Source organism: Glandiceps talaboti, chromosome 1 (genome assembly GCF_964340395.1).
Source record: "Glandiceps talaboti chromosome 1, keGlaTala1.1, whole genome shotgun sequence".
NCBI lineage: Eukaryota > Metazoa > Hemichordata > Enteropneusta > Spengelidae > Glandiceps > Glandiceps talaboti.
The window spans coordinates 33,204,498-33,230,182 of record NC_135549.1 but is presented as its reverse complement, the minus strand read 5'-3'; the positions used below and the strand labels follow the sequence as shown (position 1 = coordinate 33,230,182).

Here is a 25,685-nt window from a genome sequence, read left to right as displayed (position 1 = left end):
CGTATGGCTGCCAGAATGACCCTCTTTTGGGTACTTGGCAGGGATTGTCGCCGTCCGGAAACTAAGATGGCGATTAATACATTTCTTCCCTATATATATATCTACTACAACTTGTTCAAGTTGAATGTTGTTGACTTGGTAAATTTGTTAGAAAATTGAAATTGAAATTGCCTCAAAATTATTTTAGATCCCTAGTTTATTTCATTCATCATTAAAATTTCCCAGGGTTAAAGCTGTAAGACAATGGAATTATTTATAGCCAACCTCAAAATCCTCTTTTTTTTCTTTTTCTTGTGTGCATTTCCCAGTCATTTTCTTTCTGAAATTTTGTGAATTTTTCATAACAGTAGATTTTTGTTATAAAATGGAGACTATGGTATAAAAGTACAATACATTACCAACTTCTGTGTAAAATGTGTTTTACAGTGAGACATCATATGAACCACTAACCACTTTATTGCATCGCTAAAACAAAACTGCATAGTGAAGAGCTGAAGAACTGAACCACTTCTACGTGTCACCAAAATAAAAAATAAAATTAAAAAAAAACAGCGGAGCTATTCTGACCGATAGGTCGCTTGTTCTTTCTTTTTTCAAAAATCTAAGGGGGGCAGCTGCCCCCCTTGCCACCCCCAGGAATTATATCAGGAATTCATACACAAGTGAACAAAAACATTTTAAAATGTATGCAAATATAGCTAACAACATGACCAAGCCCATAGCAACAGCCAAATGATCGCGTATATCGCAAAGATAGCAACATGGTTGGATAGGCAACTGGATAGTCATTCAGCAAATGAACACCTATTAGTATTGTTAGCATGGACTAGCATATGGATAAATATTTTTTAAAATTGTACAATTGTGCTACACTGCCATTGGCGGTATTTTTAAGTTATATGAAAGACAGTTAAGTTAAAAATATAGAACAAAACACTTATCACTAGAAATTGCAATGTCATTTGATTGGAAATAAAAACGTGCATTTACAATGTAATTCATCCATTTAGTCACACAAAAGTACAGTTTTTTTATACAATGTACATGTACTTCACATTATTCTTTGTGTACATGTTACAGTACAACACAGCACGTACCGGTACATGTACACTATACATTTGTACATGTAGTTGTCTTTAGGGTGAAGTAATTCTCTCACGCTGCTATATTTGTAAATCTTAGGGATAGTGTCACAAATAAAGTGTATTAAATAATGTAATCAAGGTGTACATGTATGAGTTAGATGTGCAAGTGTGCATACATGTAGGAGGCTTAACTGGGTCCAAGTACAATGTACATGTATGCGTGTGTGTGTTCACCCACATATCTCTGGCATGCACCAACTGATTTCAACCAAACCTGGCATAAAGGTACATTGTAACATACTATGTAAGACAATTATGCATGCCTTTTTGTTTTATGACCAAATCAAATATGGCCGAATGGCAGTCATTTTTGTTGTTTGTGCATTCACCCTCATATCTCTGGCATGCACCAACCAATTTCAACCAAACCTGGCATACTGGTAACATACTGTGAGACATATGCACACCACTTTATTTGAGACCAAATCAAATATGTTCCGAATGGTGGCCATATTTGTTGTTAAATTTCACAATATGCATCATACACTGTAACTTTGGAGGTATAATACATACATGTAGTGACTCCATTCAAGTACAATGTATACCTACATGTACACCCATACATGAACATGTACATGTATGTATTATCAAATATGACCTTTGACCTTGAAAGACTTCTTCAAGCTCAAATAGCCAAATTTGGGTTGTTTTCATAGCTTTTTGAATCAGACATTTCAAGTGATGATATTTTTAATCATGTCTTGATTTTTACTATGTGAGGCACATCAGTTAATTTTGTGACCTTGACCCTGAATAACAAAAGGGTGGACATGTTTTTGATTAACAAGCACATTTTGCCTGTTATCTCCAAGTTTGATACATACATGTATGAGCACTTTATGAATGTTTCATTATTGTTATATATTATTATTATTATTATTGGTGCTATTTTCTATCGAAACAGTCCCTCCTATACACAGGGACATGTATTATTGTTTAGATTGTTGTTTTCAAAGGAAAATATTACATGAATCCTGCTACTACAAATGTATCAATCAATATACACGTTAGATACAAGAAGATAACTAAAAGGTGGGACACTAAACCAGAAGTTGGTATTACTTGTTGTTGTATTTTATTTATTAACATGTCCTATGTGGACTTCAAGTATACATTTGTATATATGATCTGGTACAATTGTTATTACAACTTGCCACATCCAGCCCCTTGGGCTTATAAGACACAAATCCAACTTGTTGCAAAAATAAATTAAATACATAAAGAAAGAAACATTTTTTTTTTCAAGTGTGAGGAGTATATTTTACAAATTATACATTTTCTCCTTTCTCTTATTATAAGCATCAAAGATAAAGTTTGCCAACAGGTCAGGTGTTTTGGTCATCAATAGTTCAATCTTATCCATAATTTGAAAAGCACTGAATTCTGGGTATAAAGCACACACTCTACTAAATAAGGTATCTCTTACAGAATTATAAAGACAGCAATCAAAAAGAAAGTGTTTTTCATCTTCAATTTCTGGTCCTAAACAAAAATTACAGGTTCTGTCCTCCACTGGTAGCTGTTGAAATCTACATTTGTACCTGTTTCTACTTAGGTAAAATAGGTAAAATGCCAGTTCTAAACTGAGCAAGAATAGAGCGTTTCGGTCTTGACAATGGTTGCAGTAAATAATTTTCTGTTTCATATTTTTTCTTAAAAGATACATATGTTCTTAACTTGGGTTTTCTACACACATCAGTAAACCACTTCCTTTCAAAAGTTTCTTTTAACTTACAAGAGGCATCATCCAAATTTAAAGCTTCAAGATTTAAAACTTAAATTACTATTAACTCCTCTGTATGCAAATTAACATTTTGAATAATTAACATGTCACTGTATGTTAGACATTAGATTTCAGTTGTGCACATTGCCATTGGCAGTTTTTTCTTCTTCTTCTTCTTCTTTTCAATTCTCAACCTGTCACCCAGTCTACTATTTATGGCAGTTACTGTACTTTTTATTTACAAATGTGCAATGTAGTACATGTACATGTACTTTAGAGCAAGTGTTTATGTTTGTATGTGGAGTACAAGATAGATGTCATTTGTTTGCTTGCAGGTGTCCTTTTCAATTGATGTACATGTAAGGAAGGTTTTACATTATGTAGCAACTATAATATCTTTAGGTTGTCTTACATGTACATGTATCTGCATTGAATAGAAAACTATAAAAATTTATTGAAAAATTAATACTAAATTAAAGAAGCTGACATGTATATGTACAATGTACATGTACCTGGTATATATAGTAGATTTCATTGTAAATATACAGTAGAACTCAATGTACTTTAATCATATGACTCCTTTTCAATTAAAAAAAATAACAGTGTCTTGAAAAAAAGGTAACAAATGTCACACAGTAAATGTACATGTGTACATGTAAATGAATATGATATTTTTCAATGACTCACTTAATTATCTGAAAGTGTACACACTTTGTAACACAACTGAACACTCAGGCTGTGTGTGTGTGTGTGTGTGTGTGTGTGTGTGTGTGTGTGTGTGTGTGTGTGTGTGTGTGTGTGTGTGTGTGTGGAATGACTTAAAGTTGAAAACGCTGGACCGATTGCCATGATATGTAGTGAGTATATTACATTGTACCTTAGATGTCTAGTTGGGAATTGTTAAAATCAAAATGATCACATCACAGGTGTGTGATGATTTGGGTCAGAAAATGTGATTTTTGATCAAAAAACTTTAAGTCCAAAAATTACTAGGCACATTGACCTGAAATTTGTGTGTAGATTAAGAAATGTTCATGACATGGTGATTCCATCAGTGAAATGCAAATTATTCTTTTAGGTCAACAATCTATAATTCCAAACTACTGTCAGTACTGATCGCATTACATACATGTACATGTACATGTATCTTCTCGCTTTTGGACACTAAATATGGGCTAAAATTTGGTCCATTTTTCATAGCAATCTTCTTCTTTTTTTTGGAATGGCCCCCTTTTTGTTGAGCCAAAAAGGCCCCATGGCCCTCATGGCCCCATTTTACAAATCCTAGATCAAACACTGTGTAATCTAGATTTTTACAATATTATGACCCACTGCACAGCCCGGCCACACAGTCAATAATGTTCCACACTGCACAGCCCGGCCACACAGTCAATATTATGATCCACTGCACAGCCCGGCCACACAATCAATAATGTTCCACACTGCACAGCCCGGCCACACAGTCAATATTATGATCCACTGCACAGCCCGGCCACACAATCAATAATGTTCCACACTGCACAGCCCGGCCACACAGTCAATATTATGATCCACTGCACAGCCCGGCCACACAGTCAATATTATGATCCACTGCACAGCCCGGCCACACAGTCAATATTATGATCCACTGCACAGCCCAGCCACACAGTCAATATTATGATCCACTGCACAGCCCGGCCACACAGTCAATATTATGATCCACGGATAAGAATGTGCAAAAGTCAAGTTTCATTGTACATGTAGTAGTACCTTTCCATGTACATGTAATTACATTGTATGATGTAGTAATGTTTAGCATCATTTCCTTTCATTTTCACTTGTCTTTTGTGTATGTTGAACATAATTTAATGAAATACAATGTATGGCCTACAGAGTTAGAGTTGCATGCAATTTGTATAAGCCACTACCCAATACAATAGTTTTACTGTGGGGGAAAATCTGTGGCTAATAATTTTTATCTGTGGCTAATGAAAATAATTCTCTTTTAGCCACAGTGGCTAATGGTTTTTGAAACCCAGTGCTAACACAGTATTCTACATTGCAGCATCTACTGTGTCAAGTGAATCTGAACTCCATGTAATCCAAACACTTGTTGGTTATGAAGTGGTACTTAATTGTAAACTTAATAACAACTCCACAAACAATGTCACATGGATGAAAGATGAAAAAACACTGGAAGTTAAAACAGTTAATATTACACTGGATCCTGTCAAATATACAGACAGAGGTATATACAAATGCAATGGAGACTGGGATTACAACATTAAGCTGAAAGTTTTAGGTAAGTTTTGAAATAACTCTCAACTTGTGATGCAGTCATTGAAATGATTCTCAACTTGTGATGCAGTTATTGAAATAACTCTCAACTTGTGATGCAGTTATTGAAATGATTCTCAACTTGTGGTGCAGTCATTGAAATAACTCTCAACTTGTGATGCAGTTATTGTAATGATTCTCAACTTGTGATGCAGTCATGGAAATGATTCTCAACTTGTGATGCAGTCATTGAAATAACTCTCAACTTGTGATGCAGTTATTGAAATGATTCTCAACTTGTGATGCAGTCATGGAAATGACTTGTAAATGAGGGTTCCAGTCACTGAAATGATTCAAAGCATATGATGCAGTCATTCATTAGTCCCCGCGGGACGGGAACTTATGGATTGGGTTCCGTCTGTCTGTGTGTCCGTCCGTCCGTCCGTCCGTCCGTCCGCAGCTGTTTCTTGGAGATGCCTGGACCGATTATTTTCAAACTTGGTACAGGGGCAACATACAATGTCATACATATGCACGTCAATTTGTTTCATGATACGATCCAATATGGCCACCTAGCAGCCATTTTGTTTGCAAATTTTCCCTGTCTAAAGCCATAACTCAGACATGCTTGAACAGATCTCATTCAAAGATGGTATTAGGAGAGTGTTCTATAACATACATGTGCATATTCATTGTTGTTGTGATACAATCCAATATGGCCGCCTGGCAGCCATTTTGTTTTTGATTTTTCTATGTCCAAAGCCATAACTCAGACATGCTTGAACAGATCTCATTCAAAGTTGGTATTAGGACAGTGTTCTATGACATACATGTGCATATCCATTTGTTGTCATGATACGATCCAATATGGCCTCCTAGCAGCCATTTTGTTTGTGAATTTTCCATGTCCAAAGCCATAACGCAGACATGTTTGAACAGATCTCATTCAAAGTTGGTATTAGGACAGTGTTCTATGACATACATGTGCATATCCATTTTCGTCGTGAAACAATCCCCCATACCCGACCCATCCTTTATTGTTGTAGGCATGTTCCATGTCCAACAAGCAGACACAACATATTTAAAGTCTGTTTGATTTAGGTTCACAAGTGTTGTTGCGTGATCAGAGTAGTGATAATTCCTTAAAACCCAATCATAGCGGGGAGTATGTCATTCTCAATGACTTGTTGACAAATAATTCTAACAAGTAATGCAGTCATTGAAATGGTTCAGTATATAAGAGCTACAGTCATTGCAATGATTCTTAACAAATGTTGCAGTCATTGAAATGATTCTAAACTTATGCATTAGTTATTGATATCTTTTAATTGATTTTAGGCACAGTAAAGCATGAATAGTTATTCATACATGTACCTTTTTCTGTTGTTTACAGAGTGAATATAATCATTTTGTTTTTTACAGACAAACCTGATCCACCTCACAACCTGACTGCATCTGATATCAAATCAAACCAAGTTTATCTTGCTTGGCTTCCAAGTAACAATACTGACCAAGCCTTGTTGTCAGCATACATCATCCAACAAAAAAAGTGAGATATAACCTGTCTATTGGGATTTTTAGCACAACTTAATTGAGGTTCAGTAGTACTATAGGCATGGTGAAGTATGGTGTGTATATTTTGTATGTGTGTGTGTGTATTTGTGTACAAAATGTACGTGTGCATGTGGATGGGTGAGTACATGTATGTGTGGTTGTGTATGCATGCATGCATGTGTGTGCATTTGAGTGTGTGTGTGTGCCACTGTCAAATCAAATGCTTAAAATTTGTATTTTTATGGGAACATTACTTCTGGTGTGTAGTTGGAAATTGTCCTGTCAGTGTCAGAAGTGTTTTATGTTTTAATGATGTTTTATTATTTTGTTATTTCTCTGTAGAAATGGTGAGTGGGTTGATGTACTTAATGTTACCAGAAATGAAACCAATGCAATAGTACATTCTCTTCATGCCAACACAAATTACCATTTTCAAATCAGAGCACTTGCTGGAAATGGAAACTTGAGTGACACAAGCAACCCAGTGTATGTGAACACATCTGTTGAAGGTACGTGAAAACAAAGAACATCTACTTCTACACTTCAAACTCATATATTGAAACAATTAGCATGATGCAGGACAACGACTAATAGTACACAGGACAACTACTAACTACATCAGGGATTCATAGACAAGTGAACAAACATTCAAAACTGTATGCAAATATGTCTAGCAACATGACCACGCCCATAGCAACAGCCAAATGATCGTGTATATTGCAAAGATAACAACAGGGTTGGACATGCAACTGGATAATCATTCAGCAAATGAACACCTATACCTAGCATGTATCAGCATGTGGGTAAACCTTTTTAAAAACTGTACAGATGTGCTACAACACATAGGTGCTAATTTATAATGTTAAATAATCACTTGACCAAAGTTCATGGACCGTTTCACTATTCCGGGTGTTTTGATGTTTGAAGTGTGTTTCTCTCACTGGAGTGTATGTCAGATATTAGTTGGTGTTTTGTAGAGACTTTACTTGGGGTGTGTAGTTGAAAAATTGTTCAAATGAAAGTGATCAGATCAGTGGTTTTCAACTTTGTCATGTCTCAGTTTCAAGAGGTGTGCTTGTGTAATGTTACATAATCACTTGCCCAAAGTTCATGAGATTTTCCATAATCCTGTAGGGGTGTTTTCTTATCGGCATGTTTGATGTGTGATAAATTTCTCTAAATGCATGTACATGTATATGTCAGATATTGGATTTCAGTTGTGCACTTTGCCATGGGCAGTACATTTTATTGATGAGTTATTTGCGTAACTAATGGAATTTACCATTTGAGGGATGTACCATGTTGGTGCCAGTAAGGGCGGCCCTATTTATTTTTCTGTTTCTCATCTCCCGACCGACCCTAATTTGCAGCTCCAACATCAGAAATTATTTTTCTTTTTTCTGATTGACCCCTCAGTCTGTGTTCACCCGAGCAACACGGCAAGATTTTAAGGTTCAAATGAACATCAATAGTTCATCATAATGTCATACTCCCCTTGTCACGTCAGAGTAACATGTGTCTTTCATGGCTGAAGTCGTTGAGGTTGGAGGGTCCACATGGCTCGAATCTTTAGGCTGGACCAGAAGATTTTGGAAAGACATGCCCAATTAGACCGGTACATTTTGCTGCAATGTAATAGCTCAGATTATTTGTATCATTTTCAAAATTATGCTTAAGACATATTGCATTCCTCAAAAAACAATTTTTTGACCAGTTTTTAGCTTTAAATCAGTTGTATCATCGGGGAAATGACCGACTCCTTAATGCTAATGCGTCTTTCATGTTTCATGACCCATATGACATGCATGACCTTGGAAGACGTTCTTTGTTCATTGCGCATGTGCAATAATGAAATTATCACAGCTTCACACAGCGTACGCTCACAATGTTTATTACAACTTACAAGCTTCAATTGTGTCATAAACACAGGTTTTAGGCATGGATGTTACAAAAATTGTACAAAATGACTCAAAAGGAGCAGTGATTGATTATTTAAATAGTTTCAGCATTGGAATGTTTGAATGTAAATTTGTCGGTGTTGACACTATGCAACAACGTCTTGCTATTGCCCATTGCTAACATTAGTACTGGGGTATATCAAAACACTTACAAGTTACAGAAGACACATAATGTATACTGTACTGGAAGGTCAACCAAGACAGTCTTCATTTTGTGCACATACATGGCATGTTACCGATGTTTACATTATTACTTTTATACAGTAAATCCCAAAGGAGTACTGAGTTCTAGAAATGTTTACATGTCGTCTGGAGGATTATTTTGACATGTTCACAGTGAAGAAAAATCTTTCATAGAAGTCATGATTTTCAATCAATGACATATAAAAATGATAATTCCTCTATCACACTGATGAAAATCACGCAAGTGTTTCAACAAAAGTTACATACTAAAGTTAAAATTGGATAACTTGAAAAAATTGCTAGTGATGTCAATGCCACTTTGATTAATAGGACGAATGTATTAGTACTCCTGATAAAATCATACAATAGTTCATGGCTACAGATATACACCCATCAGGATGATAAGTATTCATCTTCTTACAAAGTTGTTCTACGGACTTGTCAACCTTGCTAAAATGAAGGAAAGAGACATGTAACAAGGATTCAATAAAGAGAAGAGAAAAGAAGTTGTAGAGAAACCGACAGGACAGAAAGGACAGAGAATAGAACTTTTTTGTTTTCTGTCCCGCCCGTCCCGCCTGACTATTCCACTGGAGATGAGAAACAAAAAAAAGGTCACCCTAAGGGCTGTACAGAATCACAGTCAGAATTCAGGTTGCTTTCTTTCTGTCTGCTTGCTTGTTCAGGTTGCTAGGCAAACAGACAGAACAAATTTCAACCCGAAATTCGGTCTGTCTGCTTGACAAATGTTCGGGTTGCTAGGCAAACAGACAGAACAAATTTCAACCCGAAATTCGGTCTGTCTGCTTGACAAATGTTCGGGTTGCTAGGCAAACAGACAGAACAAATTTCAACCCGAAATTTGGTCTGTCTGCTTGACAAACTCATGGCTGGCTAGATTGCTTTCTTTCTGTCTGCTTGTTCAGGTTGCTCGGCAAGCAGAGAGAACGAATTTCAACCCAATATTCATTCTGTCTGCTTGACGAACACATAGGGTGGCTAGATTGCTTTCTTTCTGTCTGCTTGAATATCGGGTTGAAATTCGTTCTGTCTGCTTGCTTAGCAACCTGAACAAGCAGACAGAAAGAAAGCAATCTAGCCACCCTATGTGTTTGTCAAGCAGACAGAACAAATGTTGGGTGGAAATTCATTCTGTCCGCTTTCCTAGCAACCTGAACAAGCAGACAGACTAAAAACCAACCCGAATTCTGACTGTGATTCTGTCTAACTAACAGAATTTACCATTCGAGGGATGTACCATGTTGTTGCAGCTCAGAAGTTTGAATTCTGATACATGTGTATAGCAACAATTCAAAAGCTTGCATTTCACCCTTCACAAGTATACATTCTGTTTACATCTGGTATCGTCTGTCATGTCATCTCGACTTGTAAGAATCACTCTATACTTTTAACTTGCCATTGTACTATACAGATCATATATAATGGTCTCTCTATACCTTTAACTTGCCATTGTACTATACAGATCATATATGAATTTCTTTCTCTTATTAACTTACACTTATAGTGAACACAACTGAATCATCTTTAAGTACAAGCCCACCATCAAACACAAAAGAAATGACACTGACAACTGTAGAGAAAACAAGTGTACATCCAGCGAGTAAGTATCACAAAATGTAGTTTTCGCTTTTCTTAAAGTTACAGTGCCTCCTCATCATTCTCAGAAAATTGCAAAATTCTTTAAGACTTTTCTAGAAAAATACACATGAAATCTTAAAATGTGTTTACAAATTCAATCAAATTCAATGAAAGTGATATTTCTGAAAAACTACAACAAACACTTGTTGGCCAATGTCCACTAATTTCATGTCACTTTCCATTTCACCTAGGAGTTACATTTTCTTAATATGTTATACAGACATAGACAGTGCAATCAACACCAGCAAATACTTATCTACAATTTATCAAGCCATTATTTTTAGATTAATCTCCCAGCATGTGACTTTCTTCCTTCTCCATATGAATAAAGTGAGAAGTATATGTTGGATCAAAAAAGCTGAAAACAGTTTTGGAAAGAGCAAAATAATCTGAACATTACTGTAACATCTGATGAGACACCACTGTGGCTCTCTTTCTCACACAACAAAGAGTAAAGAACTATGGCTAAAATATAACGTTTCATTTCTTTTCCTACTCATAAACGCCTTCTTTGATTTGTTGCTATTTACAACCTTGTGGAACCCACACTACATGTACAAGAATTAGTTCCAGGGCACCCTCTATTGTGGTTTTTTACTTTCTATCCACTTCCGGTTTACAACTCTATGGGGTTTCCCAGCATGCATTGTGGCAAACGCTAAAAACTTTTGATAGCTGACAATATCGTGTTGAAGGTGATACTGTACTGAAAGTTGTGGAGTTGAGGGGTCGTGTTTAAATGCCGAGTCCAAAGGTTACGTGTTTACGCATTCAAATTTCAATGATTCATATTTTGGTTGCTTTGATCGTAACACAAATTTGAAAAGGCGAAAATTGTTTTTAACGGATGGCAAATTATTTCATCATGTGGGACACATTACTCAGTTTTTGACAGTATGACTGCAAACTAAATTCACAAGTGCAAGTCAAAACTACATGTACGGAATCGCGGGAGTCACTCAAAGTACGGTACTTCCGGTGACCTAGCAATGTACAAGTACGCGATTTCTTGTGTTCAAGATCTTTCAATGATTTTCTATCCACACCCCTTGAAAGTATGAACGGCTAAAGCTCTTTGATGATGAATATTAAACTTGTCCTATTTACGAAATCCATCTGTATTTACCAAAAACAATTGGCATAGACTCGCCAACATACAATCACACGACATGTTCTTCCATGTGTACTCCTCCCCCGATCGGGCTGGCCTTCGGGTACAGCGACTTGCTCTAAAGTCAAGCGTACTTGACTACTACTATGTGGTAGCGATATACCAATCAAGTCTAGTTTTTGTCTAGTGATAAATTTGTTTGTCAGTGACATCTGTCGACATCATTATTATATAAACTATCGTGAACAATTCAAGACGTTTTTATCGTGTTATTCTGAGTGAAATGAATGTCAACAGCAATTTACAGAGAGGCCGAGATACGTATATGTGGACAGTGGCACATGTGTACGTCATGTCAGCAAAGACACAACTACCAAAAACTAACTAATTTGACAGAAGACATGTTTATTTGTACAAAACTGTCGAATCAAAATCATGTTTTTACTATGTGTATTGAACTGAGTTTGATGTAACACATACTGGGTATACAGTTTCTCTTTCGCTTCAAGTTCCATAGCTTGTTGTTGGTACATGGTGTTGCATGTAGCATGTTTCTCTCTGACGGAGGTATCAGAGTCCTCGATGACTTTTCCTTATTTTTCTTAGATGCTAACTCAGACAGAGCCTTCATGCTTGTTCTTACCTTCTCTATCTTACTTACTGAGCAAACCATTTTGATATAGAATGTCCCCAACTGTGCCCTGGAACTATGCTTTTGCTTGCAAATGCATACTACTTTCTATTGCTTCAAGGTCAAAGGTCAATACAAGAAATAGTATAGTAATACAAACTGTACTGCATTATAAAAGATATATGAGTAAACTTGTTTACACATATTGTTTTCTATAACTAGTGATGCCTCAACCTCCAGAGAATTTTAGAGGTATTGGAGTTACTGCTGACTCTATGTTACTGAAATGGGAATATCCGAATGGTACTGATGTCACTGATATCGTAAAGTATAGATTGTATGTGAAGCCCCAACTAGATAATCAACAAAATATCACAATCGGTGCTAGAAGGTTGAGATACAACCTCTCTGGTTTAGGTAAGTAATATAACCTGTCTCTCTCTGGTTTAGGTAAGTAATATAACTTGTCTCTCTCTGGTTTAGGTAAGTAATATAACCTGTCTCTCTCTGGTTTAGGTAAGTAATATAACTTGTCTCTCTCTGGTTTAGGTAAGTAATATAACCTGTCTCTCTCTGGTTTAGGTAAGTAATATAACTTGTCTCTCTCTGGTTTAGGTAAGTAATATAACTTGTCTCTCTCTGGTTTAGGTAAGTAATATAACCTGTCTCTCTCTGGTTTAGGTAAGTAATATAACCTGTCTCTCTCTGGTTTAGGTAAGTAATATAACTTGTCTCTCTCTGGTTTAGGTAAGTAATATAACTTGTCTCTCTCTGGTTTAGGTAAGTAATATAACTTGTCTCTCTCTGGTTTAGGTAAGTAATATAACCTGTCTCTCTCTGGTTTAGGTAAGTAATATAACTTAATTGTCTCTCTCTGGTTTAGGTAAGTAATATAACTTGTCTCTCTCTGGTTTAGGTAAGTAATATAATTTGTCTCTCTCTGGTTTAGGTAAGTAATATAACTTGTCTCTCTCTGGTTTAGGTAAGTAATATAACTTGTCTCTCTCTGGTTTAGGTAAGTAATATAACTTGTCTCTCTCTGGTTTAGGTAAGTAATATAACTTGTCTCTCTCTGGTTTAGGTAAGTAATATAACCTGTCTCTCTCTGGTTTAGGTAAGTAATATAACTTAATTGTCTCTCTCTGGTTTAGGTATTATAACTTGTCTCTCTCTGGTTTAGGTAAGTAATATAACTTGTCTCTCTCTGGTTTAGGTAAGTAATATAACTTGTCTCTCTCTGGTTTAGGTAAGTAATATAACCTGTCTCTCTCTGGTTTAGGTAAGTAATATAACTTAATTGTCTCTCTCTGGTTTAGGTATTATAACTTGTCTCTCTCTGGTTTAGGTAAGTAATATAACCTGTCTCTCTCTGGTTTAGGTAAGTAATATAACTTGTCTCTCTCTGGTTTAGGTAAGTAATATAACCTGTCTCTCTCTGGTTTAGGTAAGTAATATAACTTGTCTCTCTCTGGTTTAGGTATTATAACTTGTCTCTCTCTGGTTTAGGTAAGTAATATAACCTGTCTCTCTCTGGTTTAGGTAAGTAATATAACTTGTCTCTCTCTGGTTTAGGTAAGTAATATAACCTGTCTCTCTCTGGTTTAGGTAAGTAATATAACTTGTCTCTCTCTGGTTTAGGTAAGTAATATAACCTGTCTCTCTCTGGTTTAGGTATTATAACTTGTCTCTCTCTGGTTTAGGTAAGTAATATAACTTGTCTCTCTCTGGTTTAGGTAAGTAATATAACTTGTCTCTCTCTGGTTTAGGTAAGTAATATAACCTGTCTCTCTCTGGTTTAGGTAAGTAATATAACTTGTCTCTCTCTGGTTTAGGTAAGTAATATAACCTGTCTCTCTCTGGTTTAGGTAAGTAATATAACTTGTCTCTCTCTGGTTTAGGTAAGTAATATAACCTGTCTCTCTCTGGTTTAGGTAAGTAATATAACTTAATTGTCTCTCTCTGGTTTAGGTAAGTAATATAACTTAATTGTCTCTCTCTGGTTTAGGTATTATAACTTGTCTCTCTCTGGTTTAGGTAAGTAATATATGTATAACCTATATATGTCTGATTGATTGATTGACAGTGATGGGTAGTTCCATGAAAAATAATATACTCGGATTTGCTCAGCAACCCCTAGCAATGCCTATACCAGAAATCAAAGAACTACATGACTTTGTCTTGTACAGACTAAGGTAATGATAATACAGGCTACTAATCAGCCCACCTAGACTAAATGGTATGTTATTTATCAAAAACTCTCAAAATACTTGTACAGCATGCTGTTGTACTTCATTGGCACTGTTTTCCCATTTACAGATGCAGCTACAAAATATGAACTGAACTTGACATGTGTGACTGATGTTGGTGAAGGATCTCCAGCAACCTTAGTTATCACTACAGATTCTAAGGGTAAGCCCACTTCTTATCTCTCATACAAAGTCTGCTGCAATTCACTGTTATGAGGGAAGTCATAGGCTTATATGGACACAATTTTGTCTGACCCTGTAAATGCAACTAGGTCTCTGAGTATCAATACCAATCCATTTGATACTCCAAAATGTTGCTTCTAACTTTATGATGATTGAATGAAGTCCTGATGATCAAGTGTTTAGAATGGCCAGAGTAGAATCTGATGATTGAATGGAGTCCTGATGATCCAGTGTTTAGAATCGGCAAATCACTAAAGGTGGTTCCAAATACTCACATTCACTAATTTGCTAGACATGTTCATGAAACGTATTCTGGTTTTAAAACTTTTAAAAAGCGTGTGCAAACACCTTAAAAATAACAATTTTTCAGTCAGTTCCCATCAGATTTACTACAAGGATTTTCGGGTATTTCTGGTCCCACCTAGACCACTCCATTTTGTGACTTCATAGAGGGGATTGTTTAGCAATGAGGCTATGACAAGCATAGTCAACAGGTGACTATCAACAACATTGTGAAAAAATACATGACTGATGGTTGTAATAGACATCTAGTCAGTAAACAAAAACTATAATCTACACGTCTTAACCAAACTTTTACCGATGTTTACCCACACTAACTACCTGACTATCGTCTGTATCTGTGGGTAATAGTAATATAAAAATTTATTAAATTGAAGTTTCCATAAATGTGCCCCATATTTTCGAAATGGGCAAAATATTAGAATGAAAACCACTAGACTTGATATATGTATCAAATAGTTGGAATATTGGGGTGTTTCACAGTCAGTGACTTTTACTTATCTGATTTTTATCATTTGCCTACAAGAGCACTGCCATTCTATCATGACAGCATATTTTAGCCCACTCACTCATGTCGCCTTTTGAACGGCACATTTATCAACAAAGTAAACATATTTCATTCAAAATATAATATACTAGTATTTATTAGAATATGCACAGAAAACTTCAAGAAGGAGTATCACAACATGCAACACTACAGTATTTTGTCCCACAATACGCGATTTTCTCCGAGCATGGAAGCATGCCCCCAGTCATTGCACGTAAACAACATTGTACCCCTCAAAAGCCGAGGTTCATATAAGTTACTTGCTAAATATCAATGAAAATTACATAAAAGAAAGTTTATTAAGTGAATTTTATTACCAGCAATAAAGTTGTAAAAGAATTAGGAAATTTCATGAGTCTAGGGTTTTCATTTAATGACTTGGCAACTCGTCTAAAAAATAGTGTATTTTTCCCTTGCGATGGCAAGTCATACAACAAACCTAGTTAATATTCATTAGAAGAATTTTGTAACGAATCATGGTATCAGAAGTATACAGTTTAAGAAACTATATTGTGATGTGTTCAAGATACGGTATACGTTATGATTGGACAATATTGATGTCAACATGCAATTAATATCGTGACCCCAGCACATGGTTATGAGTGAAAGCCTGCAACTCCTATCTAGATTGGAGCCACGTTCACTTCGATGTCTGTTTGTTTTGAAGTCAGAAACATTATTTCTGTATGATATTAAGAATTTTGCAATTTTACTAATTGATAAATATGGATTACATTGGATAAATTCAACCCAAGTTTGGTCTCTGAGTCCATATGTACACTACTTCAGCTTTGAACAGGGAATGATCCTACCACTGTGGTGACTACCCACAAAACAAAACTACACCCTTGACAATACTACCCACCTACCAATGATTAAATACCCATAATAATCACATGTACACCGTGATAAAAAAACATCCAATAGTTCAAGTCCCCAACAAGATGATGAGGCCTACTTCTGATCAGTCTGAATGCTAGTTTTTGAGGTTTAATGTGGATCTCAGACTCGGGCTCTGTAAGTCTAGAGTATTGTGCCCTAGACAGCTCAGGCCGAAAATAATAGATGTAAACTCACTGTTACAAGCTAAGCATGTGACAATACAAGACCACAACAAAAACTGTGAAGTATTTATAGGTCGCTCTCATTTCACATACCATACATTGTACAAACAACAAAATTAGGCCGGCTTTGATTTTTGTCTCACCTAGGTAGTCAAAGACCTACATTTCAAAACCATTGAACTTTAGTAGCAATCAACTTTTGGGACTTGAATAAAAGTGGCAATCGGAACATTATGCTTGGTCCAAATTATTATTTTTTTGAGGAATTTTGATATCGACTTGTAACAGTAGTTGAGCTCCTAGTTTTATCAAGGTCCAAATTGGTAATAGAATTCGGTGATCAACTTGAACCCGATATACTCTCCAACATCACTAGTATTTTCAGTATTGCTGCTAATATTGTAGGACACCACATCTACATAAAAAGCCAAATCAATCCATCAAACATAATAAAATCATAATTGAATGAAGATTAAACACTCTCAAATACATTCTGACGAGTATCAAAGTCAACATTACTACTGTCTGTCATTGCTTACTACACTATAAAACTGGCATGAAACTCTCCCCTCTATGATGTCATAATCCCCTAGAGGGAGAACAATAGGCAGTATAACCGTAAATTCATGGCTGCTTGGGTCGCCCGCTGATCGCCAGTTTTAATTCTTTTTCTCACTTATCATGCAATTTTGAAAAGTTAGCTTTACATTTACTAGTTTTAAGAGACATATAAAGAACATTTTTCAATGTTGTGGTATGGGGTATTTAGAATCACCTCTAAATTTGAGCCTCACTGCTGCCTGTTTCAGAATGGTGAAAGTTGGTGAGATTTGAACCACTATTGTGCCCCAGTCAACCCATCTGGATAATTAGGTACCTGGTAGGATAGAGGTTGCTATTTGAAGTATTAGTAACCTGTATGTTTGTAGTCGTTGCCATGGATTCTATGTTCTCCAGAGAATTAGTAAAAAGATAAATTGTACCATTAGCAATCTGTGCCATGCCTAATAATTGTGATTTAGAAGTGCTTTGAGAAAAGTGGGGGAAAGATGTATTAAAATAATCACTAATAGTGTTATCTAGAGGTTTCAACTGTTCCTAGTGCTATCTATTTGATGTGGCATCACTGCAGTCAGTACACAACATGTCAAGATCTTTCTAGCACAGTTGTGTCGAAATATGACATTGCAAAGAAAATTATACTTGTTACTGTATATGCTGACTTGAAAGGGGACTTCCAGACATTGGTTATTGATGGTAAATAACTATGCTGCCCCAACACATGTTCAAATGTAATTACTAATTATGCCACCAAGTGTATGCCAGTCAGAATGTAATTACTAATTATACCACCAAGTGTATGCCAGTCAGTATGTAATTACTAATTATGCCACCAAGTGTATGCCAGTCAGTATGTAATTACTAATTATACCACCAAGTGTATGCCAGTCAGTATGTAATTACTAATTATACCACCAAGTGTATGCCAGTCAGTATGTAATTACTAATTATGCCACCAAGTGTATGCCAGTCAGTATGTAATTACTAATTATGCCACCAAGTGTATGCCAGTCAGTATGTAATTACTAATTATGCCACCAAGTGTATGCCAGTCAGTATGTAATTACTAATTATGCCACCAAGTGTATGCCAGTCAGTATGTAATTACTAATTATACCACCAAGTGTATGCCAGTCAGTATGTAATTACTAATTATACCACCAAGTGTATGCCAGTCAGTATGTAATTACTAATTATGCCACCAAGTGTATGCCAGTCAGTATGTAATTACTAATTATGCCACCAAGTGTATGCCAGTCAGTATGTAATTACTAATTATACCACCAAGTGTATGCCAGTCAGTATGTAATTACTAATTATACCACCAAGTGTATGCCAGTCAGTATGTAATTACTAATTATACCACCAAGTGTATGCCAGTCAGTATGTAATTACTAATTATACCACCAAGTGTATGCCAGTCAGTATGTAATTACTAATTATACCACCAAGTGTATGCCAGTCAGTATGTAATTACTAATTATACCACCAAGTGTATGCCAGTCAGTATGTAGTTACTAATTATGCCACCAAGTGTATGCCAGTCAGTATGTAATTACTAATTATACCACCAAGTGTATGCCAGTCAGTATGTAATTACTAATTATACCACCAAGTGTATGCCAGTCAGTATGTAGTTACTAATTATGCCACCAAGTATATGCCAGTCAGTATGTAATTACTAATTATGCCACCAAGTGTATGCCAGTCAGTATGTAATTACTAATTATACCACCAAGTATATGCCAGTCAGTATGTAATTACTAATTATACCACCAAGTGTATGCCAGTCAGTATGTAATTACTAATTATGCCACCAAGTGTATGCCAGTCAGTATGTAATTACTAATTATACCACCAAGTGTATGCCAGTCAGTATGTAATTACTAATTATGCCACCAAGTGTATGCCAGTCAGTATGTAATTACTAATTATGCCACCAAGTGTATGCCAGTCAGTATGTAATTACTAATTATGCCACCAAGTATATGCCAGTCAGTATGTAATTACTAATTATACCACCAAGTGTATGCCAGTCAGTATGTAATTACTAATTATACCACCAAGTGTATGCCAGTCAGTATGTAATTACTAATTATGCCACCAAGTGTATGCCAGTCAGTATGTAATTACTAATTATACCACCAAGTGTATGCCAGTCAGTATGTAATTACTAATTATGCCACCAAGTGTATGCCAGTCAGTATGTAATTACTAATTATGCCACCAAGTATATGCCAGTCAGTATGTAATTACTAATTATACCACCAAGTGTATGCCAGTCAGTATGTAATTACTAATTATACCACCAAGTGTATGCCAGTCAGTATGTAATTACTAATTATGCCACCAAGTGTATGCCAGTCAGTATGTAATTACTAATTATACCACCAAGTATATGCCAGTCAGTATGTAATTACTAATTATGCCACCAAGTGTATGCCAGTCAGTATGTAATTACTAATTATGCCACCAAGTATATGCCAGTCAGTATATATATAATTACTAATTATGCCACCAAGTATATGGCAGTCAGTATGTAATTACTAATTATGCCACCAAGTGTATGCCAGTCAGTATGTAATTACTAATTATGCCACCAAGTGTATGCCAGTCAGTATGTAATTACTAATTATACCACCAAGTGTATGCCAGTCAGTATGTAATTACTAATTATACCACCAAGTGTATGCCAGTCAGTATGTAATTACTAATTATGCCACCAAGTGTATGCCAGTCAGTATGTAATTACTAATTATGCCACCAAGTATATGCCAGTCAGTATGTAATTACTAATTATACCACCAAGTGTATGCCAGTCAGTATATATATAATTACTAATTATACCACCAAGTGTATGCCAGTCAGTATGTAATTACTAATTATACCACCAAGTGTATGCCAGTCAGTATGTAATTACTAATTATGCCACCAAGTGTATGCCAGTCAGTATGTAATTACTAATTATACCACCAAGTGTATGCCAGTCAGTATGTAATTACTAATTATACCACCAAGTGTATGCCAGTCAGTATGTAATTACTAATTATACCACCAAGTGTATGCCAGTCAGTATGTAATTACTAATTATGCCACCAAGTGTATGCCAGTCAGTATGTAATTACTAATTATACCACCAAGTGTATGCCAGTCAGTATGTAATTACTAATTATGCCACCAAGTGTATGCCAGTCAGTATATATATAATTACTAATTATGCCACCAAGTGTATGCCAGTCAGTATGTAATTACTAATTATACCACCAAGTGTATGCCAGTCAGTATGTAATTACTAATTATGCCACCAAGTATATGCCAGTCAGTATGTAATTACTAATTATACCACCAAGTGTATGCCAGTCAGTATGTAATTACTAATTATACCACCAAGTGTATGCCAGTCAGTATGTAATTACTAATTATGCCACCAAGTATATGCCAGTCAGTATGTCATATTCAGAAAGACAAAAGATTGTACAGTATGGTTAATACAGGCGTGCTGTTCAGAAATAGCCTTTGGACTACAACTTACAAAATGAGAGTATTGATAGTTGACGACTATAGCTGTCAAAAATCATCATTTCCCTGTGTCTCGTGACAAAAGTTGGTGATCTTCTCAACGCAGTCAAAAAATCGCACTAGTTTTATTACAGATCAAGTAATTTTCAGAAACTTTAGCAGCTGTTGTTAGTCCCCGCCGGACGAAGTCCGGGACGGGGACTTATGGATTGGGTTCCGTCTGTCCGTGCGTCCGTCCGTCCGTCCGCAGCTGTTTCTTGGAGATGACTGGACCGATTATTTTCAAACTTGGTACAGGGGCAACATACAATGTCATACATATGCACGTCTATTTGTTTCATGATACGATCCAATATGGCCGCCTAGCAGCCATTTTGTTTGCAAATTTTCCCTGTCTAAAGCCATAACTCAGACATGCTTGAACAGATCTCATTCAAAGTTGGTATTAGGACAGTGTTCTATGACATACATGTGCATATTCATTGTTGTCATGATACGATCCAATATGGCTGCCTGGCAGCCATTTTGTTTGCGAATTTTCCATGTCCAAAGCCATAACTCAGACATGCTTGAACAGATCTCATTCAAAGTTGGTATTAGGACAGTGTTCTATGACATACATGTGCATATTCATTGTTGTCATGATACGATCCAATATGGCTGCCTGGCAGCCATTTTGTTTGCGATTTTTCCATGTCCAAAGCCATAACTCAGACATGCTTGAACAGATCTCATTCAAAGTTGGCATTAGGACAGTGTTCTATGACATACATGTGCATATTCATTATTGTTGTGATGCAATCCAATATGGCCACCTGGCAGCCATTTTGTTTGCGATTTTTCTATGTCCAAAGCCATAACTCAGACATACTTGAACAGATCTCATTCAAAGTTGGTATTAGGACAGTATTCTATGACATACATGTGCATATCCATTTGTTGTCATGATACGATCCAATATGGCCGCCTGGCAGCCATTTTGTTTGCGATTTTTCTATGTCCAAAGCCATAACTCAGACATGCTTGAACAGATCTCATTCAAAGTTGGTATTAGAACAGTGTTCTATGACATACATGTGCATATCCATTTTCATCGTGATACAATCCCCCATACCTGACCAATCCTTTATTGTTGTAGGCATGTTCCATGTCCAACAAGCTGACACAACATATCTAAGTCTGTTTAATTTAGGTTCACAAGTGTTATTGCGTGATCAGAGTAGTGATAATTCCTTAAAAACCAATCATAGCGGGGACTATGTCATTCTCAATGACTTGTTTAGCCATGTTTTGTTGACTGTGTCATGTATTTCCACATCCTGTGACACTTCTTTCAAAATTGAATGCAAGGAAGGTAACCGTTATATGGTGTATTATCACTACAATAATGTTCATGTCTGATGTCATGTTAATATCTCATGCGTATTGATAATAAATAAACACATGCCACATTCAATCCCTTTTGCTTTCATATTGCATTGCACACTAAAATCACATCGCATAATTCTATGAAAGTATACCTGAGTGACATTAAAAAAAAAAAAGCTGAAGTGGCAGTCTGCAATATCTTACAAATCAAAATTAGTGAAACTAACCTGTCAAATGATAATGTGGAAACATCCTTGGTTGGAACTACATGTACATAAATGTAAGCAATTAATATATAATGCATATTTCATCTAATCAATTCAGCTCCAGGCTTGCCAATGGGTGTAAGTGTGAAATATTTGCAGTGGAATTCAGAGCTTGTAATGTGGGCAGAACCAGTTGATGTCTATAATAAAGTTGATCTCTATTTCATAAAATTCCGAGAGGTTGGTGGGTCTTGGATCAAGGTTTATGTGGAGGATCTGTATTTTTATATGGATAATTTACAGCTTCATGCCACATATCAAGTTACTGTACAGGCTGCTACCTACAGTATTGTCTTAAAACCAGAACATATATATTATGGACCAGAGACAGAGCCAATTACCTTTACGCATGGTAAGCAATCATCATGTGATCATATGTAAAGCACATATTCATGTATCACTTTATGCAAATACACATGCATGCAGTATTTTTAGTGAGGCCAGAGGGAGGCTATTACGTTGGGTCCCATGTGTCCATTTGTCCATTGATGCATGTGTCTGTGCATGTCCACCTGTATCTCCAACATGCATAGCCCAATTTCAACCAAACCTTCAACAAATATCAGGGCTATAGTTAGTATGTGTATCCATATTAATATCCATATTCAGTATTGATAGACAATTCAGTTGCAGTGAGTGATCTCCATGTACATGTAGTTGTACTTTTTCACACACTTTCTGCTGCCACTTGAAAATCCTATTAACCTATACACCTTAACAGAACTAAGCTGGTACTCACAATATCACACTTTCTTAAGTGGGATTAACTCATCATCAAAGTGGAAGAATTAATTTAAAATGATTATTTTTGCCAAACTAAAAGCCAAGCTTGCATGTACACTGTAAGCAGACCAAGTTGTTTGTGATCATTGATCATTTATAGCTCAAACAATGCAGGTTGTTGATATAGTGACCGGGTGAAACCAGACATTAGAATTTTATCAAGTTAAAGTTCACTGTGACCAGGCAAAAACTGGACATAAGAATTTTATCAGAATTTTTTTTTACTAGACTTAAATTTTGATAGTGAACAAGCACACGTAAGTGAAAAGTAAACCTGGCTAGTACTGGACAGTGAAAATTGTGACTGAACACAAAACCTGGCTAATACTGGACAGTGAAAATTGTGACTGAACACAAAACCTGGCTAGTACTGGACAGTGAAAATTGTGACTGAACACAAAACCTGGCTAGTACTGGACAGTGAAAATTGTGACTGAACACAAAACCTGGCTATTACTGGACAGTGAAAATTGTGACTGAACACAAAACCTGGCTATTACTGGACAGTGAAAATTGTGACCGGACACAAAACCTGGCTAGTACTGGACAGTGAAAATTGTGACTGAACACAAAACCTGTCTAGTACTGGACAGTGAAAATTGTGACTGAACACAAAACCTGGCTATTACTGGACAGTGAAAATTGTGACTGAACACAAAACCTGGCTAGTACTGGACAGTGAAAATTGTGACTGAACACAAAACCTGGCTATTACTGGACAGTGAAAATTGTGACTGAACACAAAACCTGGCTAATACTGGACAGTGAAAATTGTGACTGAACACAAAACCTGGCTATTACTGGACAGTGAAAAAACCTGGCTATTACTGGACAGTGAAAATTGTGACTGAACACAAAACCTGGCTAGTACTGGACAGTGAAAAAACCTGGCTATTACTGGACAGTGAAAATTGTGACTGAACACAAAACCTGGCTAGTACTGGACAGTGAAAAAACCTGGCTATTACTGGACAGTGAAAATTGTGACTGAACACAAAACCTGGCTAGTACTGGACAGTGAAAATTGTGACTGAACACAAAACCTGGCTATTACTGGACAGTGAAAATTGTGACTGAACACAAAACCTGTCTACGTACTGGACAGTGAAAATTGTGACTGAACACTGGTAAAGGATGTTGATATCCATAAGGCCTAAAAAAAAATAGTGTGGTTCCGATTATGCTCAATTTTAGAATAGGGGGGTTAGGTAGATTTCTTTTTTTGATTTTTTACATTTTTTATCATGTGTGCTAGTTCAGGTAGTTATGTTTTCCGTTGTTTTCCTTATTGTTTCTGTGTTTTGGGTTTCTTCCCATCAGATTTACAACCATTACAGATTGGAAGAACAGTTTTATATTGTCTTTTTAAGTTGATGTCAGTTTTCGCATCCACTACTTCTTGTGAAACTTCACAATTTTCACAATTTTATTTATTTTTTCTTGAATACACAAAAAAATTGTTAAGGGTTTTGGTGATAAACTAGGTCGGATTGGTTAACTGGAACCAAGCAATTAGGCCTAATGAGCTTTCTAATGAGACTTTGACCTTGATGTGATGCATGGGCCAATTTCAACCAAACCTGGCACAAATGTCAGAAACAGTACTCCACATATGTACATTACTTTGTTTCCAGACATTTGCAATAATGGCTGAATGGTGACCATAGTTATTGTAAAATTTCACGTTTTGTGTACTAACATTGGAAGCTTAATAGAGACTTTAAGTGTCTACACCCATGTTATCTGTACTGAACTTTCTAACATGCCCTTGACTTTTGAGCTCGACCTCTGTCTTCAAGGTCAAGTAGCCAAAAACATCATAGTATATTGTACAATTCTGATGAGTTGATTTCAACCAAACCTGGCACAAATGTCAGATACAGTAGTTCCCATTTACACAGCATCACTTTGTTTTCTGACCTCTGCACTAATGACCTACATGTACATGTAATTGTGGACATATTTGTCATAAACAATTCAGAATATGAATTAGTAATTTTAAATGTTGGTGACACAGACAAACAGTGCTAACCAAACACCACCTCATAAAATATAATCAAACTGCAGGCAATGAAATATTGAAATAAGATAAAAAGCAATAAGCTAAAGCTGTGCATATAATTAAAGTTGTTATCGATAATTTCACATTTTCATCACTTGTTTGGTTTTTTTACAGGTGGTCCTCCTCCAACTTCAACAGTAGTTTATTCGCCTTCAACAGTTAACGTAACACCCACCAATACAGAACCTCTACCAGGTCTTGCCAAGTCTGAGAACAAGTGGCCTCAAATTGCAGCCATTGCTGGCACCTTACTGTCTATTGTATTTATAATTGTGTTATTACTGGGTTACTTCGTATGGAGGTTAGTTGATAAGATGACAGAACCCCATGATGATTGCCAGTCTAGCATACTCAGGGGGTATATGAACATCCAATGTATTATCAGGGTTCACTGTACATATACTTTCATGTGGGAAGGAAGTGAATGTGTAGGAGGAGTAAACACCACAAGTATCAACACTGGCACTTGCACATGGGATTATGTTATTTTTTCATATAAACAACATGAGATCTTGTCAAGGCAGTGTTCACATGATTTCTTGTATATGGGATGTTTAACATGCTGA

General features: G+C 36.1%; 1 protein-coding gene across 2 annotated transcripts in view; it reads left to right on the top strand.

Moving 5' to 3' along the window:
- Positions 1–25,685, top strand: part of LOC144450414 (receptor-type tyrosine-protein phosphatase gamma-like) — a 111,134-nt gene that overhangs the window by 14,199 nt on the left and 71,250 nt on the right. The window contains exons 2-9 of one of the 2 annotated variants that reach the window (XM_078141046.1): positions 4,913–5,149; positions 6,547–6,673; positions 7,021–7,187; positions 10,345–10,440; positions 12,443–12,637; positions 14,537–14,629; positions 22,333–22,626; positions 25,234–25,420. In XM_078141046.1, the coding sequence (XP_077997172.1) occupies positions 4,913–5,149; positions 6,547–6,673; positions 7,021–7,187; positions 10,345–10,440; positions 12,443–12,637; positions 14,537–14,629; positions 22,333–22,626; positions 25,234–25,420 (1,396 nt within the window). The remainder of the gene's footprint in view (positions 1–4,912; positions 5,150–6,546; positions 6,674–7,020; positions 7,188–10,344; positions 10,441–12,442; positions 12,638–14,536; positions 14,630–22,332; positions 22,627–25,233; positions 25,421–25,685) is intronic. The other variant, XM_078141128.1, reaches the window with a different exon arrangement.